We start from the raw sequence: 26,656 nt of genomic DNA on the forward strand, positions 1-26,656 counted from the left end.
TGTGAGATGTTTCTCCTTCGTTGTCAAACACGGACAATCTTACACTGTTTTGTTTGTTAATAAATGAGTTCACTGACTAATGCCTCCTAAATCCGCTACAATATGTTAGCGTACCATAAAGGATATCGTGTGAGTGCTAGTGTTACAAGGTAATATCAGACACACACAGCAATATGGGTGTGCTAACTACAGCGATCTTTCAAACACGCCTGAACGTGTCAGAAATGAAATCCAGTATCAGCCAAAACATGCTTCCTTTCTAGATTATCGAGAATCCCCGCCATGCTGCCATGAAAGTGAGGTTTACATCTTAAATATTTATGGGGAAAATCTCAGGGCATCACTGTAGTTTATTTTGCGACTAAAAGACAAAGTTAAGAAAACATAATAGAACTTCAAAGTAAGAAAAAATTCTACTTACATTTGGCAATTATGCTGTCAACAAATCCCATTGAAAAACGAAAGAAGATGAAGTTATGTAGATGGACAACCTGGAAGATAAGAAGTGAAAAATGACTGAGCTCACGTGAATTTTAGATATTTGCTTTTGAAAATTTGCAATTCACTGCAATTCAAAATATAAGATTTCTCTTGCAAACGATTGAATGCAAGACAATGTAAACAATAAGCAATATATATATATACAGGGTGTCCCAAAATAATGTATACACTCTAAAAATATTCATAGTTATTAATAAGTTTTTCCTATTTCAGATTTGTCTAACCCTTGATAATGGAGGAAACTCAACTAACATTCCAGCATAAGAAATTTATTTTAAAAACATTCTGGAAATATGAGAATAAAGCTGAAGTACAAAGACGCTTCACAAGAGAGTTCCACAGAAACGCGCCATCACGTGTCACTATTTCACGCATCTCAGATAACTTTGAGGAGCATGGAAGCACCCAGTGTATGAGAAAGGGTCATTCTGGACGATACAGATCATCAACAAGCCCAGCAAGAGAGCAAGGAGTTATTGATAATGTTCAAAATTCTCAGAGAAAATCGGTTCGGCAAATTTCACGTGAAACAGGTATTCCCAAATCTAGCGTTCATCGCATTTTGAAGCATGCTCAGTGGAAGAGATTTATTCCAGCGCTTGTTCATGCTCTCAATGAAGAATGTGCTCAAATACCAATTGGAAATGTTGCTGGACGTTTGTAGGTCCATTTCTTCAAGATATTAGAATTAGAATTAGAATTAGAAATCCCTTTATTGTCATTGTACTCAAGTGTGCAACGAGATTAGAGGGCTCCCCTCTCCAGTGCAATACAACAATAATACAGACAAATATATAAATTAGATAAATAAATAAGAGAGTGCAATGGAATTTAGTACTGAATAGGGTATATAAAAACACATCACGATGCTGTTCTGCAAGGTAAGGGTGTTCTCGTGTGTGTGTGAGAGTTCAGAATGGAGATGGCTCTCGGAAAGAAACTGTTTCTCAGTCTATTGGTCCTCGATTTGATGCATCTGTAGCGCCTGCCAGAGGGCAACAGGTCGAACAGGTGTGTGTTTGGGTGGGTATTGTCTTTGACGATGTTGAGAGCCCTTCTGAGGCACCGGGCGGTGTAGATGTCCGACAGTGAGGGGAGAGGGCAGCCAATAATCCTTTGCGCTGTTTTGACCGTCCTCTGGAGCCTCACTCTGTCCGCCTCAGTGCAGCCGCTGTACCAGGTGGAGACACAGTACGTCAGCAGGCTCTCGATGGACGAGTGGTAGAAGGCTAGCAGCAGCTTCCTGTCCAGGTTGAATTTCCTGAGGACTCTCAGGAAGTGCAGACGCTGGTGGACCTTCTTTACCACTGCTGTGGTGTTGTGAGTCCAAGAAAGGTCGTCGGAGATCTGTACTCCCAGGAACTTGAACGTGTGGACCCTCTCCACACACACGCTTTCGATGCAGATGGGGGGCGGCACCGTCTTGTTCCTCCTGAAGTCGACGACGATCTCCTTTGTTTTTGCAGTGTTAAGGTGCAGTCTGTTGTCCTTGCACCAAGCTGTCAGTCTCTTTACCTCCTCTCTGTAGGCTGTCTCGTCACCTTCCGAGATCAGACCGACCACTGTCGTGTCGTCAGCAACTTGACGATGGTGTTGTTGCCGTGGGCCGGGCTGCAGTCGTAGGTGTAGAGGGCGTACAGGAGAGGGCTCAGCACGCATCCTTGAGGGGAACCGGTGCTCAGCATGCGGGTGGAAGACGTGTAGGGGCCGAGCAACACAGTCTGGGGTCTGTTGGTCAGTAAATCCTTAATCCAGATGCGTGTGAGGGCAGGGAGGCCGAGAAAGTCCAGTTTGGCGACGAGGATGTCTGGGATGATCGTGTTGAATGCCGAGCTGTAGTCCACAAAGAGCATCCTTGCATAGCTCTGCTGTTGTTCCAGGTGGCCCAGCACAACATGCAGAGCAGTGTCGATGGCGTCCTCAGTGGATCTGTTAGCCTGGTATGCAAACTGGTGTGAGAGCAACAGGACGGTAGTCATTCAGGTGGACGGCTGGTGACTTTTTGGGGACAGGAATAATGGTGGAAGTTTTCAAGCAGGAGGGGATGACTGCTTGAGCCAGGGAGCGGTTGAAGATCCTGCAGAAAACATGTGACAGTTGGTGGGCACATGTTTTGAGGACCTTGCCTGGTATTCCGTCGGGTCCAGTAGCTTTCCTGGGGTTAACAGCCAGGAGCGCGCGCCTCACATCGTGTTCCTCTACGGTGAGTGGGGGGGAGTTGGAGCATGAAGTGCGGGGGTGTGACGGTTGGGGGGGTATACTGTATACCTGTATAGGTTTTTTTAAGCATTTTTGACCCGCGAAAACTGAAAATCCGCGAAGTAGCGGCGCACCTTCAAAAATGCTTAAAAAAAAAAAAGTGCTCAGTAGCGGCGCACCTTCAAAAATGCTTAAAAAATTATATATATATATACATATATATATATATATATATATATATATATATATATATGGGTAGAGAGAGAGAGAGAGTGAAATTCATGTCATAACAAAAAAAAAAAAATTATTATTAAAACGTATTTTTTTATTCCCCAGCCATTATTTATTTTTTTTTTTATTTATTCAATTACTTCTTTTTGTATTTATTTAATTACTTCGACTTTTACCTGCTGGTACGCCGTCCGGTGTGCCCTGTGAAATGAAAGGTGGCATTCTTCATTTATTTATTTATTCATTCATAACTGACAGCCTTGCGCTCCGCTCATGCCCGGGCGGAAGGTGTTCCTCTTCGGCTTAAGTACCACGCACGCCGGCCGGTCTCCTCCGGAGCCCTCGCACGGTCCCGAACGAAGCGAAATGTCGCCGCGCTCGTGCCCGGGCGGAAGTTGTTCCTCTTCGGCTCAACTGCCACGCACGCCGGCCGGCCTCCTCCGGAGCTCTCGCACGGTACCGAGCGAAGCGAAATGTCGCCGCGCTCGTGCCCGGGCGGAAGTATTTCCTCTTCGGCTTAACTGCTACGCACGCCGGCCGGAGCTCTGGTATGGTCCGAACCGCGCGAAACGTCGCCCCAAATCGTGCCCGGGGGAACGTGCTCTTCTTCGTCCACTCTCCTCTTCGCCCACGCTCTTCTTCGGCGCACGCTGGCCATCTAACCGCTCCAGCGCCCCGTCGTGCCGCTCGGCGAAACTACAATGCCCCCGAATATTTTTTAGACCCGCAAAGCACTGAACCCGCGAAAGGTGAACCGCGAAGTAGCGAGGGTTCACTATATATATATATTTACATATCGCCACACAATTAATACTCAAGTTCAATTATTAATACAATGACAAGTAATACTTACCAGTTTTTTAAAAGTAGTGTGAATGGTCTGTTTTTCTCTCACATTCCCATTGTAGAATGCAATCTCCTCACTGAAGAAAACCAAAAAATTCATTTATGCAGTATATGTTACTTTTCATGTAATGTTTTTGCAAACATGTCTCCATTTGTGTTGTTTTTTATAAATTTTTGGGTTCATTTTCTTACACCACTCAATGTCATTGGTCATCACAGACTGATTCACACCGAATTTCCGCTCGTAATCTGCAAAATGTCAACTTTATTAACAAAACCGTTCCACATTAATATTATATTGTTTGTTGGGTGGTGGCATGGCTCAGAGGTAGAGTGGTCGTTTCGCTACCTGAGAGGTTGTGGGTTCGATCCCTGGCTATTGTGACCATGTTGAAGTTTTCATTTAAGATTTTAATGTACAGTAATCCCTTGCTATATTGCGCTTCACCTATCGAGGCTTCGCGGATGTTTTTTACAGAGATATTGTGCTATGTTTAGCGGCCCCTTGGATTTCGAATCAGGACGCAGAGTTTCTAACAGGTGTCGATAGGGAGGTGGGGGGAATCTCACAAATCAGAATAATCAAATAACAACTAAATTATTGACAACACAGTAAATTCTAAATCCCATAGTTTACCAATAAGCACGAAACATGAATCTTTGTAAATTCCTAACATAAAATAAAATATAGCTCAATAAGAACTGGCTCTTTCAGCTCCTATCAACTCAATACAAAGGAATGAAGAAATACAAATGAATACATTTAAAATTTCAATTTGCCATCAACTAATAATTTACATTTTTAATATATTTAACATTTTATACACTACCGTACCTCATTCCGCTCTCCAAGCGCGCTAGTTAACAGTTCCGACAATCAGCTATCTTCCCTTAGCTTGGGATACACATCAAGATTTTGAGCTATGAACAATGTCAAATAACGAAAATCACAATGTCAATTATTTCCCAAAACAATCAAATTAATGCTCTATACCTAGTGCAGGGGTGTCCATTGCGTCGATCGCAATCGACCAGGAGTTCGCAAAGGGGGTGTCAGTCGATCGCATGCAGAGCAGCCAGTCATAGACCTGTTGCATGCCTCACCGCACATGCACATATAAGAGCGCAAACTAGAAAATTAGCAGTTTCCATTTTGTTCCGTCAACTCTAAAACGAATATTAAAGTATAAAAACAATATGGGAACATGTAAGATAAGTATTTCCACACAGAGTGAGAGGAGGATTTTTGTTTTGAGGTGGGCTCCGTGGCGAGGCGTCTCGCGCTGACCGGAGAGCAGGCGGGCCAGGGGTAAGCGGGCGATGCGCGAAGGCATGCAGTTGCAGTTTCCCCCGGTGCTGGAGAATGACCCGCAGGATGAAGGAGCCGTCCACCACCACAACCAACAGCCGCAAGCACGAGCAAATATTAAGTCCAAGTACCCGTCCAACGTGCCTAATGTTCATTGGGAGGCGTGCGCAAGGCTCGCTATCAGCAGCTGCTGTTATGACTCTATCCTTGACTCATTACATTCAGCGCAAGTCATCAGTAAAGAAAGGATAGAAAATGTGCACTTGTTGTATTGTGCAATATGGTTTCATGCAGTTATGCGTCAATATATACCGTACCTATAAAGAATTATAATTCTATTTTTGAATAAATACAAAAACTAAGTAAGTAGATAAAAAAAGAAAGAGTGGGCACCCCTGACCTAGTGTGTGTTAATATAAATGGCTTTTTTACCGCTCCTCTGTCAACATATAAGCACACGTCTCAAAGTGACCCAGAAGTTGAATCACAAAATAAAAGATAGAAGGAGAAATAGCACGCATAAAACGAATGCAGCAATACCACAAGGTGGCACTGCAGGACCACAACTTACCATCTACACGCACAAACAATCCACAACAATGCATCATATCAAATGCATTATAAAATAATAAAATAAATATAAAAAAAATAAATAAAGCTGACTACTTCGTGGATTTCACTTATCGCGGGTGATTTTTGGAACGTAACCCCCGCAATAAACGAGGGATAACTGTAATTAACAAAAAGACAATAGTTAACTTTCTTTTTTTTCTTTTCACTGAGGTACCCAGACAAGCTAAGTAGACAGGGGGCAATTTTAAATTTGTTTACCTTTAATGAAAATACATTTTATCAGCTGGACCTATGCCTACCGTTCAAATATTTAGGCTACTAACTTGCATTTCTCTCTCTCTAGTTTTTTCATGCTTTTAATTCCACCCACGTTACCAGTCAAACTAAACATACATGAAAATATAAATGTCAACTTCTTTTTTGTAGTCACAACCTTGCAACTGTAGGCTAGCCATGACACTCAGTGAGTATGTGTTTACTTTACGCCAGTGATTCTTGGCACAGTAGTGTGCCGTGAGAAAGCATCAGGTACGCCGCAGAAAATTAGCCTAAGTCAATTATTTTAACACAAAATACATTTTTTTCAAAGTTTTTTTGGTCAATTCAGGTATGTCAACCACGTAGAATAACAGCCAAAACAATTAAATGCTCTTCAATTACATGAATTAAGGTATATAATTAACTGGTATATCATTTTTTTCCCCCCTCATTAAATTTGAGAAACACTGCCTTCCAGTGTGCGCGAATGAAGCGGCTGTGTATAAAAAGAGTTAGTAGTTAATAGTTGGGGAATTTAAATGATAGTTTTTATTTCATTTTGTTTTAGAAATTTAATTAGTTTGAATTTGTTTTCAGGGTGAGTTTCCTAGTTTTTATTAGTTTTAGTTTCGTCAAAAACACTTAGTTTTAGTGTTAGTTTGCGATTTAATTAAATGTTTTAAACGTTCAAGATAAAAAGAAAAGAAAATTCAACCAAAATATTTCAAAACACTAATAATACAGGGTACGGTTTGCTGTTTTAACAGTTTGCAGACTTGCAATAATAGGAAATGATGTGCATACCTCTTCAAACGTTAGATGCAGGCAAGCCAGGATGTAATTTGAGATGATAAAAGTGATTTATTTTCTTCCAAACAATGCAACCACAGGCCACTAAAGAAAATCAGTATATAAGCAGGCTAACCACCTCCAAATTCTCACTGCTGGTGTGTTTACCTGTTGGTGATGAGGCGAGAGTTTACATAGCGGTACTCTCCCTCATACCGTTGCTCCATGACGGTCATTTTTCCTATGGGTCTCCTCAACCGGGTCAGCAGCAAACCTGAGATGAGCAGGTATGACATCATAACGGCTGGACCCTAGGTAGGTAGAGAATTATACAGTAAGTATTCTCTAGTACGGAACCATATTTGCATTGTCCAATCTTTCCATATAACAGAATTTTCTTTTATGGGAAACGACCACTGCACTCTTCCTTATGCATGCGCACACACACCCACACATTACACACAAGCTTGTCACAATGTTGTTAGTATGTTAACAAAATACAGCTTTTTTTTTTTTTTAAAGCCAGCCGCAGGACGCTTCGAAGTCCTCTATGCCCATAGATAGCACTATTGATCTAGCCTTCTCTCTAATTAGCGGTCCAGTTAGCGGGAAGTTTTAGCACGACAACAGTTAAAGTATTCCAGGACATATTCGCTGTACTTTGTCCGTCAAGCCGCAAGCAATTTCCTCTGAGCAGGTAAACTGCCGGAATCGTACTGAGCCAGAATCGATTCTTTGTTTTTTTTTGTTTTTTTAACCTTATATCCTGTTTCGCTTAATTGGATCATTTCACTCTCTTCCACGGTCATTACAGTTCTTCTACGTTAGGATGCCATGACATACAGACGTAAATGTAAATGAATGAATTTGAAATCTTTCGCAACTTAAGTAAAACTCATGTCAAAGAAGTCATTTACATGTCGCCGTTTTGGGTCCGATCATGGCGGAGCGGTGAAAGTTTTTCCGTTGTATGGAGCGGGGAACTGCTTGATTTTGCGCTACTGCGGGCTTCACGATGGTTTCTGGGTTCTGGATATCGGAATTTCCGTTGTGAGGAATCGATCGTGAATACATTATAGTAGTAGAAAATTTAATGCATACGTTTTTTTTTTCCGGGTGAGTGAATTTCCGTTTGACAGAGGTCCGAAGGTGGGAATACTTACTGTATATGGCTATAAATACGGTTGATAAATAACAATGACATTAATGCTGCATTTCCACTGCACAGTACCCGAGGTCAACAAAACATGAATTGCTATTGATACATTTCCATGCATAAAAGCAGGTCCTAAAAAGTACTATGTTGAGTTATTTATCTTGCAGTCTCCTTGCCATCTAAATCCAAGTGCTGCATCCACCTGATTGTGACTTTACTTTTTTTTTTTTTGCAGTTTATCCTGGAGGTGGTCTTCTTAAACGGTGTGCATCGTTGTGCCGCTTAGGGAGCGTCAATGTTCAGCAAACAAAAAGTTACAACGAGAAGGCCAAATCCACAGCGGAGAGTGGCCACATTGGAACGCAAAAGTGCCCAACGAGGGGAGACAACACTCTCGACCATGTGTACTCGAACATCAAGCACGCATACAGGGCCCTCCCACTCGCCCCCCTCGGCCAGTCAGACCACCTGTCCTTGCAGCTCGCACCTGCGTACACCCCTCTCAGGCACAGATTCAGGCCCACCACAAAGACTGTAAAAACCTGGCGTGATGACGCCATGAGTGAATTACAGGACTGCTTTCAAGACACCAACTGGGACCTCTTTAATCATCAGGACCTTGATGTTTACACGCATTGTGTACTATTACATCAAGTTCTGCATGGAGACTGTGTCCCTGAACAGGACCATACAGACCTTCCCAAATGCGAAGCCCTGGATGTCCAGCCAGGTCCGCTCTCTCCTCAAGGCCCGTGACGCTGCCTTCAGGTCAGGCGACAAAGCCCAGTACAGGGTGGCTCGTGCTGACCTGAGCAAAGGCATCAAGCTAGCCAAGGCAAACTACAAGAGGAGGCTGGAGGCCCACCTTGCCAGCAACAGACCACGGGAGGTGTGGCAGGGTCTACGGAGCATCACCAACTCCCGAGGCAGCAGCACGACCTCTGTAGACCCGAGTGCATCGCTGGCAGAGGAGCTTAACTGCTTCTTCGCTCGCTTTGACTCGCCCCAACCGTCATACCCCCGCACTTCATGCCTCAACCCCCCCCCCCACTCACCGTAGAGGAACACGATGTGAGGCGCGCGCTCCTGGCTATTAACCCCAGGAAAGCTACTGGACCCGACGGAATACCAGGCAAGGTCCTCAGAGCATGTGCCCACCAACTGTCACATGTTTTCTGCAGGTTCTTTAACCGCTCCCTGGCTCAAGCAGTCATCCCCTCCTGCTTGAAAACTTCCACCATTATTCCTGTCCCCAAAAAGTCACCCGCCGTCCTCCTGAATGACTACCGTCCTGTTGCTGTCACACCAGTCATCATGAAGTGCTTCGAGAGGCTGGTTCTCCAGCACATCAGGGACTGCCTTCCTCCCACTCTGGACCCCTACCAGTTTGCATACCGGGCTAACAGATCCACTGAGGACGCCATCGACACTGCTCTGCATGTTGTGCTGGGCCACCTGGAACAACATGCAGAGCTATGCAAGGATGCTCTTTGTAGACGACAGCTCGACATTCAACACAATTATCCCGGACATCCTCGTCGCCAAACTGGACATTCTCGGCCTCCCTGCCCTCACACGCATCTGGATTAAAGACTTTCTGACCAACAGACCCCAGACTGTGTTGCTCGGCCCCTACACGTCCTCCACCCGTACGCTGAGCACCGGTTCCCCTCAAGGATGCGTGCTGAGCCCTCTCCTATACGCCCTCTACACCTATGCCTGCAGCCCGGCCCACGGTAACAACACCATCGTCTAGTTTGCTGACGACACGACAGTGGTCGGTCTGATCTCGGAAGGTGACGAGACAGCCTACAGAGAGGAGATCCAGAGACTGACGGCTTGGTGCGAGGACAACAGACTGCAACTCAACATTGCAAAAACAAAGGAGATCGTCATCGACTTCAGGAGGAACAAGACGGTGACGCCCCCCCTCTGCACCGAAGGCGTGTGTGTGGAGAGGGTCCACACATTCAAGTTCCTGGGAGTACAGATCTCCGATGACCTTTCTTGGACACACAACACCACAGCAGTGGTAAAGAAGATCCACCAGCGTCTGCACTTCCTGAGAGTCCTCAGGAAATTCAACCTGCAAAGGAAGCTGCTGCTGGCCTTCTACCACTCGTCCATCGAGAGCCTGCTGACGTACTGTGTCTCCACCTGGTACAGCGGCGGCACTGAGGCGGACAGAGTGAGGCTCCAGAGGACGGTCAAAACAGCGCAAAGGATAATTGGCTGCCCTCTCCCCTCACTGTCGGACATCTACACCGCCCGGTGCCTCAGAAGGGCTCTCAACATCGTCAAAGACAATACCCACCCAAACTCACACCTGTTTGACCTGATGTCCTCTGGCAGGCGCTACAGGTGCATCAAATCAAGGACCAATAGACTGAGAAACAGTTTCTTTCCAAGAGCCATCTCCATTCTAAACTCTCTCACACACACACACACGACCACCCTTACCTTGCAGAACAGCAACGTGATGCGTTTTCATATATCCTATTCAGTATTATCTTCCATTGCACCAACTATTCTCTTATTTATCTAATTTATATATTTATCTGAATTATTGTTGTATTGCACTGGAGAGGCGAGCTCTCTAATCTCGTTGCACACTTGAGTACAATGACAATAAAGGGATTTCTGATTTTTGATAAAGTATGCGTATGCGTAGCCCAGAGCTGTCGCCTTCCAAAGAATAAAACGGGCGAGTTGTAGTTACGTTGCCTACAGTCGAAAAAAAAAAGCCTCATCCAAATGTGCATGTCTACTCATTCCCACTTCAGTCTGTAAATATCCCAACTGGTGCTTTTTTGCCATGTGTCCTCACCGTGATCAGCAAAGAAGCAGTGTGCTAGTGGCCTTCCAGCATATATTTAAATAACTCACTTCCACAGTTCCTCATTCTCATATAAATCAGCCACGGCGAGGTTAAGGACAATTGATCACCGTTTTCGGATGTAAAAGCAATGAAAGTACAATGATTTGTAATGGAGAGTTTGTAATTGGTCCCTTTACTGACTCTGTCGTACCATGGAGAGAGCGAAGGGGGGCGTGGCCATATTCCTCATTAAAAGTAGGCGTTTTTCAAGACGTCACTTATTTCCAAATTCCTCCAAAATGAATAGATAAAGAAAATGATATCGGATTTCAGTTTCCTGATCAAAAACTATATAAACTGAGCTTGGTCCGAAAAATATATAACGTACATTTTTCATTGCCTTATTTCATTTGGATTTAATTAATCATGATTAAAATGTTCATTTCCCATTCCTAATTTCTACACTTACATACTTTCAATGACCTTGCAAAGAAGCACTGTGTATCATACCTGAGCCCCAATGGCACTCGTTAGCTTGAAGATGTACAAACCAATATCCAGCAAAGGCTGCAGAGAAGATAAAACTGACTCAGTTCGTGACAACAATACAACAGCAAAACTTGTATTACACTCTTGAATAAAAATATTGGTACCCTTCAATTTAAGAACAATTGAAAAAGAAACAATTCTTTTACAGAAACAACGTGAGAATGACAATTTTTTTTTACTGAAAATGAACTAATAAAAAGCAGCAGTGCAGCATATTTTTTGGTACAACTGAATTAAAAAAGACTTCACTTTTTGAGACAAACAGACTAGTGCGCGTGTGAACGGGTAGTCAGTCTATCTTTGTCGGGTTTAGTAGCTGCATCATTGGAATTATTGTATCAAGAATTCAATCCATTAATTGATTAGATTTTATTTTGCATTAAAGTATATTACAAAATAAATGTTCCAGAGACCTGTTTATTGTTGATTATTTGATATTGTTGGCCCTTGACAAAATGCGTGTCGAACAATTCTAGTTCTATAATTGTTATAGTTATCCCACAATCATTCTAATCTGGAAAGTCCATTTTAAGTGATCATTTGAAAATCTAAACAATGGAAGAAATGCACAAAAAAATGCTGTATTTAACTGATTCATAATTTATGTGAGAAATCATTAATATGGTCAATGTCTTTATAAAGCGCTTTATTACAGCTGCAACTGGTGAAATGTCCAATACAAATAAAGTTGTATTCTATTGTAATAATAACACGGGCTGTCAGTCACTAGTCTTTTTGGAATTGATTATCCTATTTATATCTCTGGTAATCGACCCACCCTCATTTCGAGGCAGAAATTTTTGTGTCAACCGATTTTGGTTGTCGAATTTTTCCCCGAGCCCAAATGACTGGAGAATGGCTGAATAAAAGTAATTTGTGCAAATTTGTTATGCGTGTTTAAAACTGGTTGATCATCGGACTAATCTGCAGCCAAGAAAACACTATCAGCCTCAAAACCGGGGGACAACGTTTATGTAGCAAATTAAACAGAGGTTGGCTAATGTCGGAGTTCTTCTGACATGAATGTATAAAACTATTTTCAAAATTGTATTCACTGTAATTTTTATGAGCTCAAGTACCATGATGCAGAGCGCTAACAATGTTTTGTACCTTGCTGAGGTTGGAATAGAGATCTACCACACTGTTGCAGAATTTTTCCACATCTTGGGTCAACAACTGGTCTGCGTTGGCAATCCGGTTGTCCAAGTTGCCCATTTTGTAGTAGGTGAAGCCCCTGAGACACAGGAAAAAGGTTTCCAGGCAATACATGTACAATAACTGCATACCGACAATCACAACAGAATTGGACAATATTAAACAAGAACTGATAACAGATCGATAAGGAAGAGAGCCACTACAAAAGTAGAGTGGGTAATTTGACTTATTCCAAAATGGTTACTCATTAAGGGCAATTAATAATGTTAAAATCAGGAATGACTCCTCAACATCAACAAGCGGTTCAAACTCACGCGAGTCTCTCCCGACACCAGTTTATGAGATTTCCATCCCCTCCATCCACCACGTTAGAGCGGCTTAGGGAAATTGGAAGTTTTTACCCTTTAATATGAGAGCCTTTTTAAAGGACTTATTTGAGGACTTTTTCCCGAAAAATCCTTCGAAGTCTGACAAGACTACAGCACACTGGACTGACTGGGAGCATTAAACAATGTGTTAGCACCATCTGTTGGTGATGGTTTGAAACCACAGTCAATTGACAACAGACCAGTATGTACGTGTGGAGAAAGCTGGAAAAGGGGCCACTGTCCACAATGTCGTAGTCTGTTTTATCATTGGTGTTATTACAAACAAGAAATATGACAGGTTAGAATAAAATTGACAACAGGTGTTGCCCAAAACCCACCACTCACAACATCTCTCAAGCCAGCCATCTGATTGGGTGAGACATCAACAACATTAACTATAATAGGTTACATTAACGTTTACACCCTGGAGGGCCTGCACCCATGGGGCTCGGCCGGGCTCAGCCCGAAGAGGCAACATGGGTCCCCCTTCACATGGGCTCATCACCTATGGGAGGGGCCAAAGGGGTTCGGTGCAATGTGAGTCGGGCAGCGGAAAGAGGCAGGGACCTTGGCGCTCTGATCCCCGGCTACAGAAACTAGCTCTTGGGACATGGAATGTCACCTCTCTGGCGGGGAAGGAGCCTGAGCTGGTGTGCGAGGCAGAGAAATTCCGACTAGATATAGTCGGGCTCACCTCCACACACAGCTTAGGCTCTGGTACCAGTCCTCTTGAGAGGGGTTGGACACTCTTCCACTCTGGAGTTGCCCAAGGTGAAAGACGCCGAGCAGGTGTGGGCATACTTATTTCCCCCCCGGCTTGGCGCCTGTACACTGGGGTTCACCCCAGTAGACGAGAGGGTAGCCTTCCTCCGCCTCAAGGTGGGGGGACGGGTGCTGACTGTTGTTTGTGATTATGCACCAAACAGCAGTACAGAGTACCCACCCTTTTTGGAGTTGTAAAATAAGCTGAAGATCACGATAACCTCAAGTAAGTTTATGAAATCAGTTTGTGTATTTCTAATTATGTTTTTATACACTACTTGTATCATTAATGATTGCACACGCACACACACTCACATTTTTGTTTTAGTCTAATCGGACATACATTGTTAGTTAATCTCCTGTCTTTTGGTGATTAGTTCAGTCTAAAACAGACCACCATTGTTAATTAATCTCCTGTCTTCTGGTGATTAGTTTAGTCTAAAACAGACCATCATTGTCAGATACTCTCCTGTCTTCTGGTGATTTAGTTTAGGCTAAACAGACCTTCATTGTATTTTAATTTCTTGTCTCCTGGTTATTCTTGAGTCAAGCTAGTAAAAGCAGAGCCGGTGGGAGGAGGAAGAGGGAGGAGTCACGCGGAGCGGGTGCGAGCGGGCGAGCTGCCGGCTCACTTCCGCTTTGTCCCACTCTTTCCCCCGCCGGCCGGTGGAAATGAACACCATGTTTGGTTCCTCCTGGCCTCTCAGCCATCTTTTTATTTCGGCCGTTACCTTTAGTAAGTTATTTCAGTAAGCTCTCCCAAAAGGCGTCAGGGCATTTAAACCTGACACAGTCTTTGGAGGGTGTGCTGGAGAGCGTTCCCCCTGGAGACTCCCTCGTTCTGCTGGGGGACTTCAATGCTCACGTGGGTAATGACAGTGAGACCTGGAAGGGCGTGATTGGGAGGAATGGCCCCCCCAATCTGAACCCGAGCGGTGTTCTGTTACTAGACTTCTGTGCTCGTCATGGATTGTTGATAACGAACACCATGTTCAAACATAAGGGTGTCCATATGTGCACTTGGCACCAGGACACCCTCGGCCGCAGTCCGATGATCGACTTTGTAGTCGTGTCATCGGATTTGCGGCCGCATGTTTTGGACACTCGGGTGAAGAGAGGGCCGGAGCTGTCAACTGATCACCACCTGGTGGTGAGTTGGCTCCGATGGTGGGGAAGATGCCGGTCCGACGCGGCAGACCCAAACGTATTGTGAGGGTCTCCTGGGAACGCTTGGCAGAATTCCCTGTCAGAAAGAGTTTTAACTCCCACCTCCGGCAGAACTTTGCCCACGTACCGCGGGAGGCATGGGACATTGAGTCTGAGTGGACCATGTTTCGTGCCTCCATTGTTGAGGCAGCCGATCGAAGCTGTGGACGCAAGGTGGTCGGTGCCTGTCGTGGCGGCAATCCCCCAATCCCGCTGGTGGACACTGGCGGTAAGGGATGATGTCAGGCTGAAGAAAGAGTCCTATCGGGCCTTTCTGGCCTGTGGGACTCCGGAGGCAGCTGACAGGTGCCGACTGGCCAAGCGGAATACGGCTTCGGTGGTTGCCGAAGCAAAAACTCGGGCGTGGGAGGAGTTCGGTGAGGCCATGGAAAACGACTTACAGACGGCTTCGAAGAAATTCTGGTCCACCATCCGTCGTCTCAGGAGAGGGAAGCAGTGCACCATTAACACTGTTTATAGTGGAGATGGGGTGCTGCTGACCTCGACTCGGGACGTTGTGAGTCGGTGGGGAGAATACTTCGAAGACCTCCTCAATTGAACCGACACGCCTTCCATTGAGGAAGCAGAGCCTGAAGACTCCGTGGTGGACTCACCTATCTCTGGGGCTGAAGTAACCGAGGTGGTTAACAAGCTCTTCAGTGGCAAGGCCCCGGGGGTGGATGAGATCCGCCCGGAGTTCCTTAGGGCTCTGGATGTTGTGGGGCTGTCATGGTTGACACGCCTCTACAACATTGCGTGGACATCGGAGACAATGCCTCTGGATTGGCAGACCGGGGTGGTGGTCCCCCTTTTTAAGAAGGGGGACCGGAGGGTGTGTTCCAATTATAGAGGAATCACACTCCTCAGCCTCCCTGGTAAGGTCTACTCAGGGGTAGTGGAGAGGAGGGTCCGTCGGGAGGTTGAATCTCAGATCCAAGAGGAGCAGTGCAGTTTTCGTCCTGGCCGTGGAACAGTGGACCAGCTCTACACTCTCTACAGGGCCCTTGAGGGTGCATGGGAGTTCGCCCAACCAGTCTACATGTGTTTTGTGGACATAGAGAAGGCGCTTGACCGTGTCCCACGGGGAATTCTGTGGAGCGTGCTCTGGGAGTACGGGGTACCGAGCCCCTTGATACGGGCAGTTGGGTCCCTGTACCACCGATGTCAGAGTTTGGTCCGCATTGCCGGCAGTAAGTCGGATTCGTTTCCTGTGAGGGTTGGACTCCGCCAAGGCTGCCCTTTGTCACCGATTCTGTTCATAACGTTTATGGACAGAATTTCTAGGCGCAGTCGAGGCGATGAGGGGATCCGGTTTGGTGACCTCAGTATTTCATCTCTGCTTTTCGCAGATGTGGTACTGTTGGCTTCCTCAGGCCGTGATCTCCAACTCTCACTGGAGCGGTTCACAGCCGAGTGTGAAGCGGTTGGGATGAAGATCAGCGCCTCCAAATCTGAGACCATGGTTCTCAGTCGGAAAAGGGTGGAGTGCCCTCTTCAGGTCGGGGAGGAGATCCTGCCCCAAGCGGAGGAGTTTAAGTATTTTGGGGTCTTGTTTACGAGTGAGGGGAGGATGGAGCGAGAGATCGACAGGCGGATCGGTGCAGCCTCCGCTGTGATGCGGACACTGTATCGGTCTGTCGTGAGCCAAAAGGCGAAGCTCTCGATTTACCGGTCGATCTACGTTCCTAGCCTCACCTATGGTCACGAGCTGTGGGTCGCGACCGAAAGAACAAGATCTCGGATACAAGCGGAGTTTCCTCCGCAGGGTGTCTGGGCTCTCCCTTAGAGATAGGGTGAGAAGCTCGGCCATCCGGGAGGGACTCAGTGTCGAGCCGCTGCTCCTCCACGTAGAGAGGAGCCAGATGAGGTGGCTCGGGCATCTGTTTAGGATGCCTCCTGGACGCCTCCCTAGTGAGGTGTTCCGAGCATGTCCCACCGGCAGGAGGCCCAGAGGACGACCCAGGCCACGCTAGAGAGACTACGTCTCCCGGCTGGCCTGGGAACGCCTGGCCATCCCTCCAGCAGAGCTGGAAGATGTGGCTGGGGAGCGGGAAGTATGGACTTCCCTGCTGAAGCTGCTGCCTCCGCGACCCGACCTCGGATAAGCGGCGGATAATGGATGGATGGATGGATGGATAACCTTTACACAACAGATGCTGCCCAAAGCACACCACTCACGACATCTTTCTAACCAGCCATCTGATTGGTTGAGGCTGGGGTACTCCGAAAATGCTGTGCAGCACTTGGGATATGAATGACATTGGAGATACATATTTTGTGTTAATTGGATTTCTGTTTGGGGTATAAATGGCATGAGAGAGACATGTTTTGTGGAACCGTTTTTTCATGACCATAGGGCGCACTGTATTAAAGGGCACAGTCTCAGTTGCTGGCGCTATTTCTGTATTTAAGACATACATAGGGCGCAGGCATGTCAAAACCTACCATAGCTTAGCATGCATGCTAAAACATAAGCGATCATGCATGCTAGCGTATGTTTTGAAAAGGGCAGCGGGAGCAAAACTGAACTTGTACTTTAAGTATTTACGGGAGTACGTTATTTATTTATTTTTTAAAATCAGTCCTCATCCACAAATCCATCAAAGTCCTCGTTCAAACACGACAGGTTCCTTCTCGTCAGTATCGCTGCCGCGCTGCCCCTAAGATATGATGCTGCTTTTGTGACAACTCAGCAGTACAAGCAGACACATTAACTTTGCAGTACGTAATCACACAATGCCGATGTAGGCATTGTCACTAGTCACCACACTATTGAGGTCACGGTTTTCCATCAAAACCAAAACTATCACCCAACATCAACAGAACAGCATACTAGCAAAAAATTAAAACAACCAAAACAAGGAGCAAATAAACACAATTAACCTTAGGTTTTAGAGAAAATTTGGGACTTTTAGGTGAGCTCCATTGTTGTGAAAATAAGATCTTATTTCTTTGTTTTAGATGTTTCATTGTTTTCTAGTATTGTTCAGTTGATGTTGAGGGATAGTTTTGGTTCTGAAGTAAAACCGTGAACGTACATAGTGAAGTGACTAGTGACTTGCCTTACATCGGCATTTCGTGATCAAGGCCTGAGAAGTTAATGTGTCAGCTTGCACTTCTGTTCGAGTTTTCACAAAAGACTGACTGACAGATTGACAATGACGAGAGGGAACCTGCTGTGTTCAATGGAAAACTTGCCCAGCTGTTTTGGATACAGAACACGAGGACTTAGATGGATTTATGGATGAGGACTGATAAAAAAAATGTGAGAACATTGTTAAATACTTCAATAAAGTACAACAAAACTCAGTTGAGCTCCCGCTGCCTTTTTAAAAACAAACGCCAGCATGCTTGTTTTGACATGCCTGTGCCCAATAATATGGTGCGCCCTATGTATGTAAGTGTTAAATACAGAATTAGCACCCACAAGTGAAATTTTGCCCTATAATGCGGTGCGCCTTATGGACATGAAAATACGATAAGACCATTTCATGTCAACCTAGAACAACCACGAGCATGACTTTGAAATCAAAGTACAGGAAAGCTGAGAGGAAGTTCATTTTGACCTTTACAGACAATGTCTTTGGCAGGTAAACAAAGAACTAGCAAAAGCTAGACAACACTTTCCTCAAACCATTACTAAGAACTAAAACATCCATCCATCCATCCATACATTTTAAATACCACTTCTCCTCACTAGGGTAGTGGGGGGTGCTGGAGCCTATCCCAGCGATCTTCGGGCAGTAGGCAGGGGGCACCCTGAACTGGTTGCCAACCAATTGCAGGGCACACAGAGACGAACAACCATCCGCACTCACATTCATACCTAGGGGCAATTTAGAGTGTTCAGTCGACCTACCATGCATGTTTTTGGAATGTGGGGGGAAACCGGAGTACCCGGAGGAAACCCACGCAGGCACGGGGAGAACATGAACTCCACACAGGATGGCCGGAGCCGGTATTGAACCCACGACCGATGCTGTCTCTCCCTGTGAGGCCATCGTGCTAACCAGTCGGCCACTGTGCCGCAGAACCAAAACAATTTATCGCAAAAAATTCCAGAATTAATAGCGATTAGTCAATTTTTTTCGACTACAATATTTTGTGAAGCTTTTAACAGGTGTTGACTTGAATAATATTTAGTAATTAATGTAAACTCACCAAATGTGAAGTGTTAAATCAAAGACTGTTCTAATAGCTTTCTTTGATACGCGAATCCACTCAGAGACATCTTGACAGGCATTTTTCTTAGAAACATTTCTCAAAACTGCCCACTAGCACCACACTCCACCAGTTTTGGTTTGCAAAGCCCAGTGGTAACTTAACTCATTAAATACCAGCCATTTTCACTGGAGCAACCCGCTCAATCCCAGCGTTTTCCTGGGTTTTGACTAATATTGCAAGGCCCACAGAATATTGTATTCTAATGCTATATAGACATGGAGCACACCAAAAGAAAGATGAGACTCTCTTCTTTCAACAGAAAAAAAAGTTTGTTTCTATCTTTTTCCATTCTTGAGCAATCGCCATTTGAAAATAGCTAAATTTCATGAAAACTCCAATCCCTGGGGAAAAAACTGAGAAAATGAGCTTTTTGTAAACTGATGCATTTCGACCATAATTTGAACTTTGACACTATTATTTATGGCTTTTATGACACCTCTAACATCTAAATAATGCATGCCTTCTATAAAATACCAAAAAAAGCACAAAAAATATGTTTTTGATAACAAAATAAATTTATTTGCACATAACAGAAAACGACTGAACTGTTGAACTATGTACAAAAATGAAATACATCAGTGTCATACATACTTTTTTTTTGTGTGATATAAAATAAAACAGTTGCCTTGATGCAAGGGCACACAACATTTTTTCGATTTTCCTCGGTTGCCATCCAGTGTGTGTGACGCCATCCGGAACCACTGCTTCCTGATGCACAACCTGTAAATATAAACAATTGGAAATATATATTTATTGCTGCATTTTATTGCTGGCGTGTGAAGTTTCATATTATAATTTACCTTTCTTTGCACCAACAAGACGAGGAGGAACCTTCTTGCCGCGGGATGCACAATCTGTGAATTGTAGAAAGTTTGTATGATTACTACACCATTCAGTATTGCTTCCTCGTCGGGGAGGAGTCACGCTTGCTTGAAGTGCACATTCGCTCGCATACTTCCTAGTCGGAGTTGAGCTATGCTCGCGTCTAACTACACGTTCACGCAACATATTCTTCCCGCAAGATGCATGATATGTAAAATAAGTGGATATAAGGGCTAACCACATGTTCAATTGTAACTTGCGAGCGTTTATTTCCCTGTTCGGGAGGAGTTATGCTTACTTGGAAGCGCACATTCGCTCGCTCACTTCCTATGCTCGCGTCTAACTACACATTTAGGCGACATATTCTGCGCGCAAGATGCGTGATATGTACAATAGATGCATGATGGCTAAACACATGTTCAATTGTAACTTGCGAGCGTTTACTTCCTCGTCGGCGAGGACTTATGCTCGCGTGTAATTGTGCAAGAGGCGGCCGGACGAGGAAGTCAGCGAGCAAGCTCGCGTCTAACTACACATTCACGCAACATTTTCTTCCCGCAAGATGCATGATATGTAAAATAAGTGGATATAAGGGCTAACCGCGTGTTCAATTGTAACTTGCGAGCGTTTATTTCCCTGTTCGGGAGGAGTTATGCTCGCGTGTAATTGTGCAATAGAGGCGGCCGGACGAGGAAGTCAGCGAGCAAGCTCGCGTCTAACTGCACATTGACGCGACATTTTCTGTCCGCAAGATGCATGATATGTACAATAAAAGCATTAGGGCTAAAACCACATGTTCAATGGTAACTTGTGAGCGCTTACCTCCTCGTTCGGGGTGGATCTGGTGAGGACTCTCGGCTGCTTTGGCTATTGTCCGAAGGCAGGCGATGCAGGCCGCAAGGCACGCGCAGCCTCTTTAGACGCCTCTTTGTTGTGACGACGATGAAGCGTCATCCTCTCAACCAAAGCGTCTCCAAAGCCTTGATGCTTTTAGGAAGCTTTTTTTTACAAAAAAACATTCCTCGATCGTCATTTGCTTGGAGGATTTCATTGCTAACGCTACTAATGCGACTGCTGCTAGTGCTGCTGCTACCCACGCTGCTCTCCACGCTTATAAGTCTACCCCAGGATCCCGCCCCCCCATTTGTACCTCTGGCGCAGATTCAAGGCGAATTTTCTGCACCTCTGCCCCCTGCTGGGTGATTTTTACATGATTCACAATGCAGACGAGGCTGATTCTCAGTCAGAGGTTGCATCAGACCCTTATGTACACTATGACGCAAAAAAAACAAAAAACTTATTTATACGTCTTTGGTAGAGGGCGCCATTGCTTTAAAAGACGTATTTATACGTCCAAGGGAGTAAATGAGTTAAGCAGGGTGTTTTAGTTTTGAGATGATGCGTTTAAGATGTATAGCCAATATGGTACAGTGTTTGAATTTAGCTTTGCAAGATATGCAAATTATCATTGAAGTAAATAAATCTGAGTAAATGCGTGATTTTTTTTAAATTAATCTAGAGTTAACGCTTTAAATTTGACAACCCTATTAGGAACGGCAATTTTGTCATGCTGTCAGCATCAAAGTGTACAGTCATTTATGTCTGATAAACTGCCTCCTAACCACGCTCACCAGCATTGCTAGCCATAGCGTAGTTGCTGCTAAGCTGAAGAACACAGCGTCAGCGTAATTAGGCTGTTTTTGTAGCGTCCTTAATCAGCGATTGAACGTTATTTTACACTGTTATGTTGTTAAAGTCGGTAGCAGGTGGCAACAGTTTGTAACAGTAATGCCTCAAAGTTAGTCCTGTTAACAACCCGCATGTTGTGCGCGGATATCGCGTGAACCTGCGTGACTCTGTTTCTTGTTGCATGTTAGCCTGTGCGAGGAGGATGCAAGCGAATTAAAGCAGTTGGAATCTAAACTTAATAACGTCGTGTTTTTTGGCCAATTTACATGGTAGCAGAGGACTATAGAGTCCAACTATAGAGTACCATCGAAATTCGACAAAGCCAGACCATACGAGTGCTGGGAAAATGAAGCTAGCATTTGTTACGGACTTGGAAAAAAAAGAGGCAGGCACTTGCGGTGTCGCTGGGTCTTGAAGGAAGAGAGACTGCTTTGGAAATATCCGTGGAGGATCTAAATCAAGAAAATGGTATGGGAACACTTCTCGCTACGTTGGACACGGTGTTCTTGAGAGAAGAAAAAGACAGCTGAAGCTTTTTCGTATTTTGACTCGATAGCAAAAGACAGTGCGGCGTCCATGGCGGACTATATAATAGACTTCAAGCAAAGATACAACCGGATGAAAAAGTACAACATGGCCCTGCCTGACGCTGTGTTAGCGTTTAAACTACTGGATACAGCGTGTCTCGAGGAGAAGAATAGACAGCTTGCACTTACGGCGTGCACGGACTTGACATTTGCATCGATGAAATCGGCGTTGAAAAGGCTTTTCGGAGGGAAAATCACCGGCGCAATTAACGGCAGTGAGATAAAGGATACCACCTTTTTCATGGATCAAAAGCAAAGAGTATCCGAAAAATTCAGAAGAAGCAACGTCTCGTCACAGAGTGGACAGCGGCCGCCACTGCAAGGTACAAATCCACTCGACAAATATGGCAAGCGAACAAAATGTGCTATTTGCCAAAGCACGTATCATTGGGCGAAGGATTGTCCTCATTGGAGGAATGAAGTCAAGTTGACGGAAGGTGAAGGTGTGGAGGAGTGTAACATTACACTGTTTACCAAGATTGTGACCAACTTTGAGATATTTCTGGCTGAATCACTGGGATCGGCCATAATTGACACTGCATGCACCCGTACTGTTTGTAGAGAGAAGTGGCTGGATTGTTTCCTTAAAGAACTGAACCAAAGTCAAGTGAACAAACAGCAGCAAACACAATCTCCAAGCTGCAGGCCTTTTAGATTTGGAGATGGGGAAGTTGTGCACTCCAATAGAAAAGTAAAGATCCCAGCCAAGATTGGACAAACAAAATGTCACATTGAAACAGAAGTTGTTCCTGCTGATATTCCTTTATTGTTGAGCAAAATGTCTTTAAAGAAAGCAAGGACTGTTTTAGACATGGAGAATGACAGAGTGGTCATGTTTAAGCAACAAGTGCCTCTTGAGTTCACCAGTTCGGGACACTACTGTGTGGACATAAGAGAGGAAATACAAAGGTGAGCAGCAATGAAGGTGAAGTACAGTATTTTCGCAGTCATAAAGCGCACTTAAAAGTCCCAAATCTTCCCCTAAACTAACACAGTGCCTTGTAAGGCGACTGCGCTCATTATATGGACAAAGTATCACTCGCGACCATCAACCCTTTTACTCGTTGGGCTGTTCAGAGTGCATGTTAGCACACCCTGCTGGACAAAGTGTGAGTCATCTATGCTTCAAAGTGACCATGACTATACATTATGTGACTATGGTGTTTGGGTGATGGTGTGGGAGAAAGCTGGACAAAAGGGCAGCTGTCCACAATGTTGTAGTCTGTCTTATCATTTATGTTATTGCAAGCAAGAAACGTCCCAGGTTTAGACAACAGACAAAAAGTCCAAAGCATAACAGCACATCTCTCTAAACAGCCATGCAAATCTCTCTAAACAGCCATGTGATTTGGCTGAGTCTGAGTGGCTCCCAGAAGGCATTGCTCTAATGGCTCCCAAGAAGCCATTGCTATATCATTTAGTGTTATTTTTATTTCTTTTTGTTATATTGATGGCATGAGAGATAAATGTTTTGTGTTAATCTTATTTCTTTGTTTCATTGTTTGGTTGTATGCTGAGTTTTTTTTTTTTTTTTTTTTTTTAAACCGTGACTCTAAGGAGTGTGGTGACCAGTGAAGTCCCTCCCCTGACGTAGTCTTGTAGACTATTGCCATGATACCTATTATTGGTTAGAGTCATTGTTAATGATAGCGATTGTCAATGGTATCATGGCAACTGTCTTTGAAATGTGACGATTGCTTATGGTATTGAGGCAAAGTGAATTGCCATGGGCTGAGTCAGCGCGAGCAGCCGAGCTATTGCTATGCTAAAAGCAGCTGAGCTAGCGCCTTACAAGGCGGCGCGCCCAGTGTGTGCTTCAAAGACAGAAATAGCACCCTCAACAGGTGTTGCGCCCTTTGAGGCAGCGCGTCCTATGACTGCGAAAATACGGTACTTGTTGTCACAACAGGGATGTCTTCTAGAGAAAAACGCAAAGTGCTCCTGAAGCTTCACAAGCAGTTTGGTCATGCCTGCGCAGACCAGCTGCAGAGGCTTATTCAAAGCACAGGAAATACTGACAAAGACTGCCTGATCATTCTAGAGGACATCATTCGTGACTGTGAGATATGTCAGAAACACCGCAGGAACAAGCCGGCTGTTGGCGTGCCCTTAGCCTCCGAATACAATGAAACAGTGGCAATGGATCTACATGAGCTAGAACCTGGTGTGTGGTACCTCCACATCATCGATCACTTCACACGATTTAGCGCTGGAAACATTGTGAGGTCTAAGAAACCTTCGGATATAGTCAGCTCCTTTATTCATTCGTGGATACGTATTCACGGTGCCCCCAAGCGGATCTTCACGGACAACGGTGGAGAGTTCAATAATGAGGAGTTTAGAGACATGGCGGAGAAATTCAACGTTGAGACGAAAACTACAGCGGGGTACAGTCCCTGGAGCAACGGTTTGTTGGAAAGACACAATATGACTCTGACTGAGACACTTTTGAAAGTAAAAAAGGAAAATGGGTGTGGCTGGCAAACTGCTTTAGACTGGGCTCTTATGGCCAAAAACAGTCTGATCAATGTGCATGGTTATAGTCCACACCAGCTTGTGTTTGGACACAGTCCCAATCTTCCGTCTGTCTTAATTGAAAAACCACCTGCTCTAGAGAGAACGAGTATGAGTACTAGAGTAGGGCAACACTTAACAGCATTACATGCTGCTAGAAAAGCTTTCACAGAGGTGGAATGCTCTGAAAGAATTAGGAGGGCATTACGTAAGCAGCTCAGACCTACAGATGAAATGTATGAAACAGGTGACAAAGTGTATTATAAGCGACAGGATAGTTCAGAGTGGAAGGGTCCTGCTGTAGTTATAGGTCAGGATGGAGCCGTTGTGTTCGTAAGACATGTTGGAGTTCTTGTCATTGTACATCCAGGCTAAGTAAATTAAATGCACAGAATGAGCATGAACCTGCACTTACCAGTGTTCCCAACAATGGTATAGAAAATTAAAATACGGTTCAGACTGATGTGTTAGAGAATTCAGATGATAAACAAAGTCTTCATGGAGGAGAACAAATGACTGAAAACACAGAAATAAATGATAAAGACACGAACAGACAGACTGATGAGATGGGCCCAGAAAAGGGGTCAGGTGGTCACATTTACAAAGAAAGATAATGATACTCAGTACACTGCCAGAGTTTTAGGCAGAGCAGGAAAGGCCAAGGGGCAATACAAAAATTGGTACAATTTGCAGCGGCTAGAACCTAATGGAAGTGAGGAACAAAGACAAGCATTAGATATGTCACAGGTTGATAATCTTCACACAGATTGTTAAAACACTGATGCCGATGCACTCATTACCAAAGACATCTCTTTTGATGCGGCTAAACAGCAAGAGATTGATAACTGGAAAAAGAACAATGTTTATGAAGAGATCATTAACAAGGGTCAAAAATGTGTTTCTACTCGATGGGTCTGTACACTGAAAGAAACTGCTAATGGTATTGTACCTAAAGCTCACCTTGTGGCGAGAGGTTTTGAGGAAATCAATATTCACGAGTTGCAAAAAGATTCTCCCACATGCGCATCCGAGTCGCTTCAATTGCTGTTAGCTATGGCATGTCAAAACAAGTGGACGGTTCATTCTATGGATATTAAGTCAGCCTTTCTACAGGGAATGGAACTCTAGAGAGACATTTACATTCGCCCCCCACCAGAAGCTGGTGTGGACAGAAGCAGCGTTCTATGGTGTTAGAATAATATTAAAAGGTTATTATACATTTGCCAGGACGCAGCTTTATTTTAATACGTAGTGCATATAACATGTTGCTATTTAGTAGAGTGGTCTATGCTTGAGTGTTTGCAGTTTGAGTGGAGATACAGAGGATTAGTAGAGTGGTCTATGCTTGAGTGTTTGCAGTTTGAGTGGAGATACAGAGGACACCGCTGCTGCAGGGAGGTGCCTGCACATGGCAGGGCGGCGGTGCTTCTTCAGAAGTGAGGATGGCGCAAACAGCATCGTGCTGAATCCTGATAGAAGAAGTTGACGTCAAAGTTTGCTGCGACCCACGACGGGGCGCCCATGTTAAACCGGAATGAACCAGCTTTGAGTAGACGAACTGTACCACCCTTGAGTGTAATCTGATTCTCCGACCCTATAAAAGGGAATGTGAAAAAAACATTGGGGAACAGAAGGGAGATGAAGTTCCCAAATAAACTGTTAACCTCTCTGTCTCCACTTGAGCTGAGTGCCTCTCTTCTTTTAGCTTATGAACACTATTATGTCAAATTGGTGAACCTGACATGTGGAAACTAAAGAAATGTGTGTATGGACTTGCGGACGCATCCCTCTATTGGTACAACAAAGTCAGACAACTCATGCTGAAAACTGGTGGTAAAATGTCACAAGTTGACCCCGCAATATTCTATTGGCAGAATGAGCAATCTTTGGTCACAGGATTATTGGCGTGTCATGTGGATGATTTCTTTGGGCCGGGTCAAGGAACTTTGTTTCCAATGTTATCCCTGTAATTAATCTGCTTTTCATGTGGGCCGTAAAGAACATGAGAATTTTTCATATGTGGGGATGGACATTGCAACTGTTGACGGTGTAGTGCAGGTGCATCAGAACACTTACATGGACAGCCTACAACCAGTTCCT

The 26,656-nt window shown here is 44.6% G+C and overlaps 1 protein-coding gene and 1 long non-coding RNA gene across 2 annotated transcripts in view; both read right to left on the reverse strand.

Annotated features, from left to right (window-relative positions):
- LOC148314450 (ATP-binding cassette sub-family D member 3) overlaps positions 1-26,656 on the reverse strand; it is a gene marked incomplete at its 5' end in the record, with an annotated part of 58,316 nt that overhangs the window by 30,622 nt on the left and 1,038 nt on the right. Inside the window, 5 exons of the mRNA XM_088287667.1 lie at positions 422-491; positions 3,785-3,854; positions 6,875-7,017; positions 11,191-11,247; positions 12,340-12,463. Coding sequence (XP_088143793.1) covers positions 422-491; positions 3,785-3,854; positions 6,875-7,017; positions 11,191-11,247; positions 12,340-12,463 — 464 coding nt within the window. The remainder of the gene's footprint in view (positions 1-421; positions 492-3,784; positions 3,855-6,874; positions 7,018-11,190; positions 11,248-12,339; positions 12,464-26,656) is intronic.
- Positions 19,441-21,796, reverse strand: LOC148314451 (uncharacterized). The gene is made up of 2 exons (XR_015841751.1): positions 19,745-21,796; positions 19,441-19,664 (listed from the first exon to the last, which is right to left on the reverse strand). It is a non-coding gene; the product is annotated as an uncharacterized LOC148314451 (long non-coding RNA).

Source organism: Idiotropiscis lumnitzeri, unplaced genomic scaffold (assembly GCF_059441095.1).
Source record: "Idiotropiscis lumnitzeri isolate Australia: NSW breed Sydney's pygmy pipehorse unplaced genomic scaffold, RoL_Ilum_1.0 HiC_scaffold_296, whole genome shotgun sequence".
Lineage (NCBI taxonomy): Eukaryota > Metazoa > Chordata > Actinopteri > Syngnathiformes > Syngnathidae > Idiotropiscis > Idiotropiscis lumnitzeri.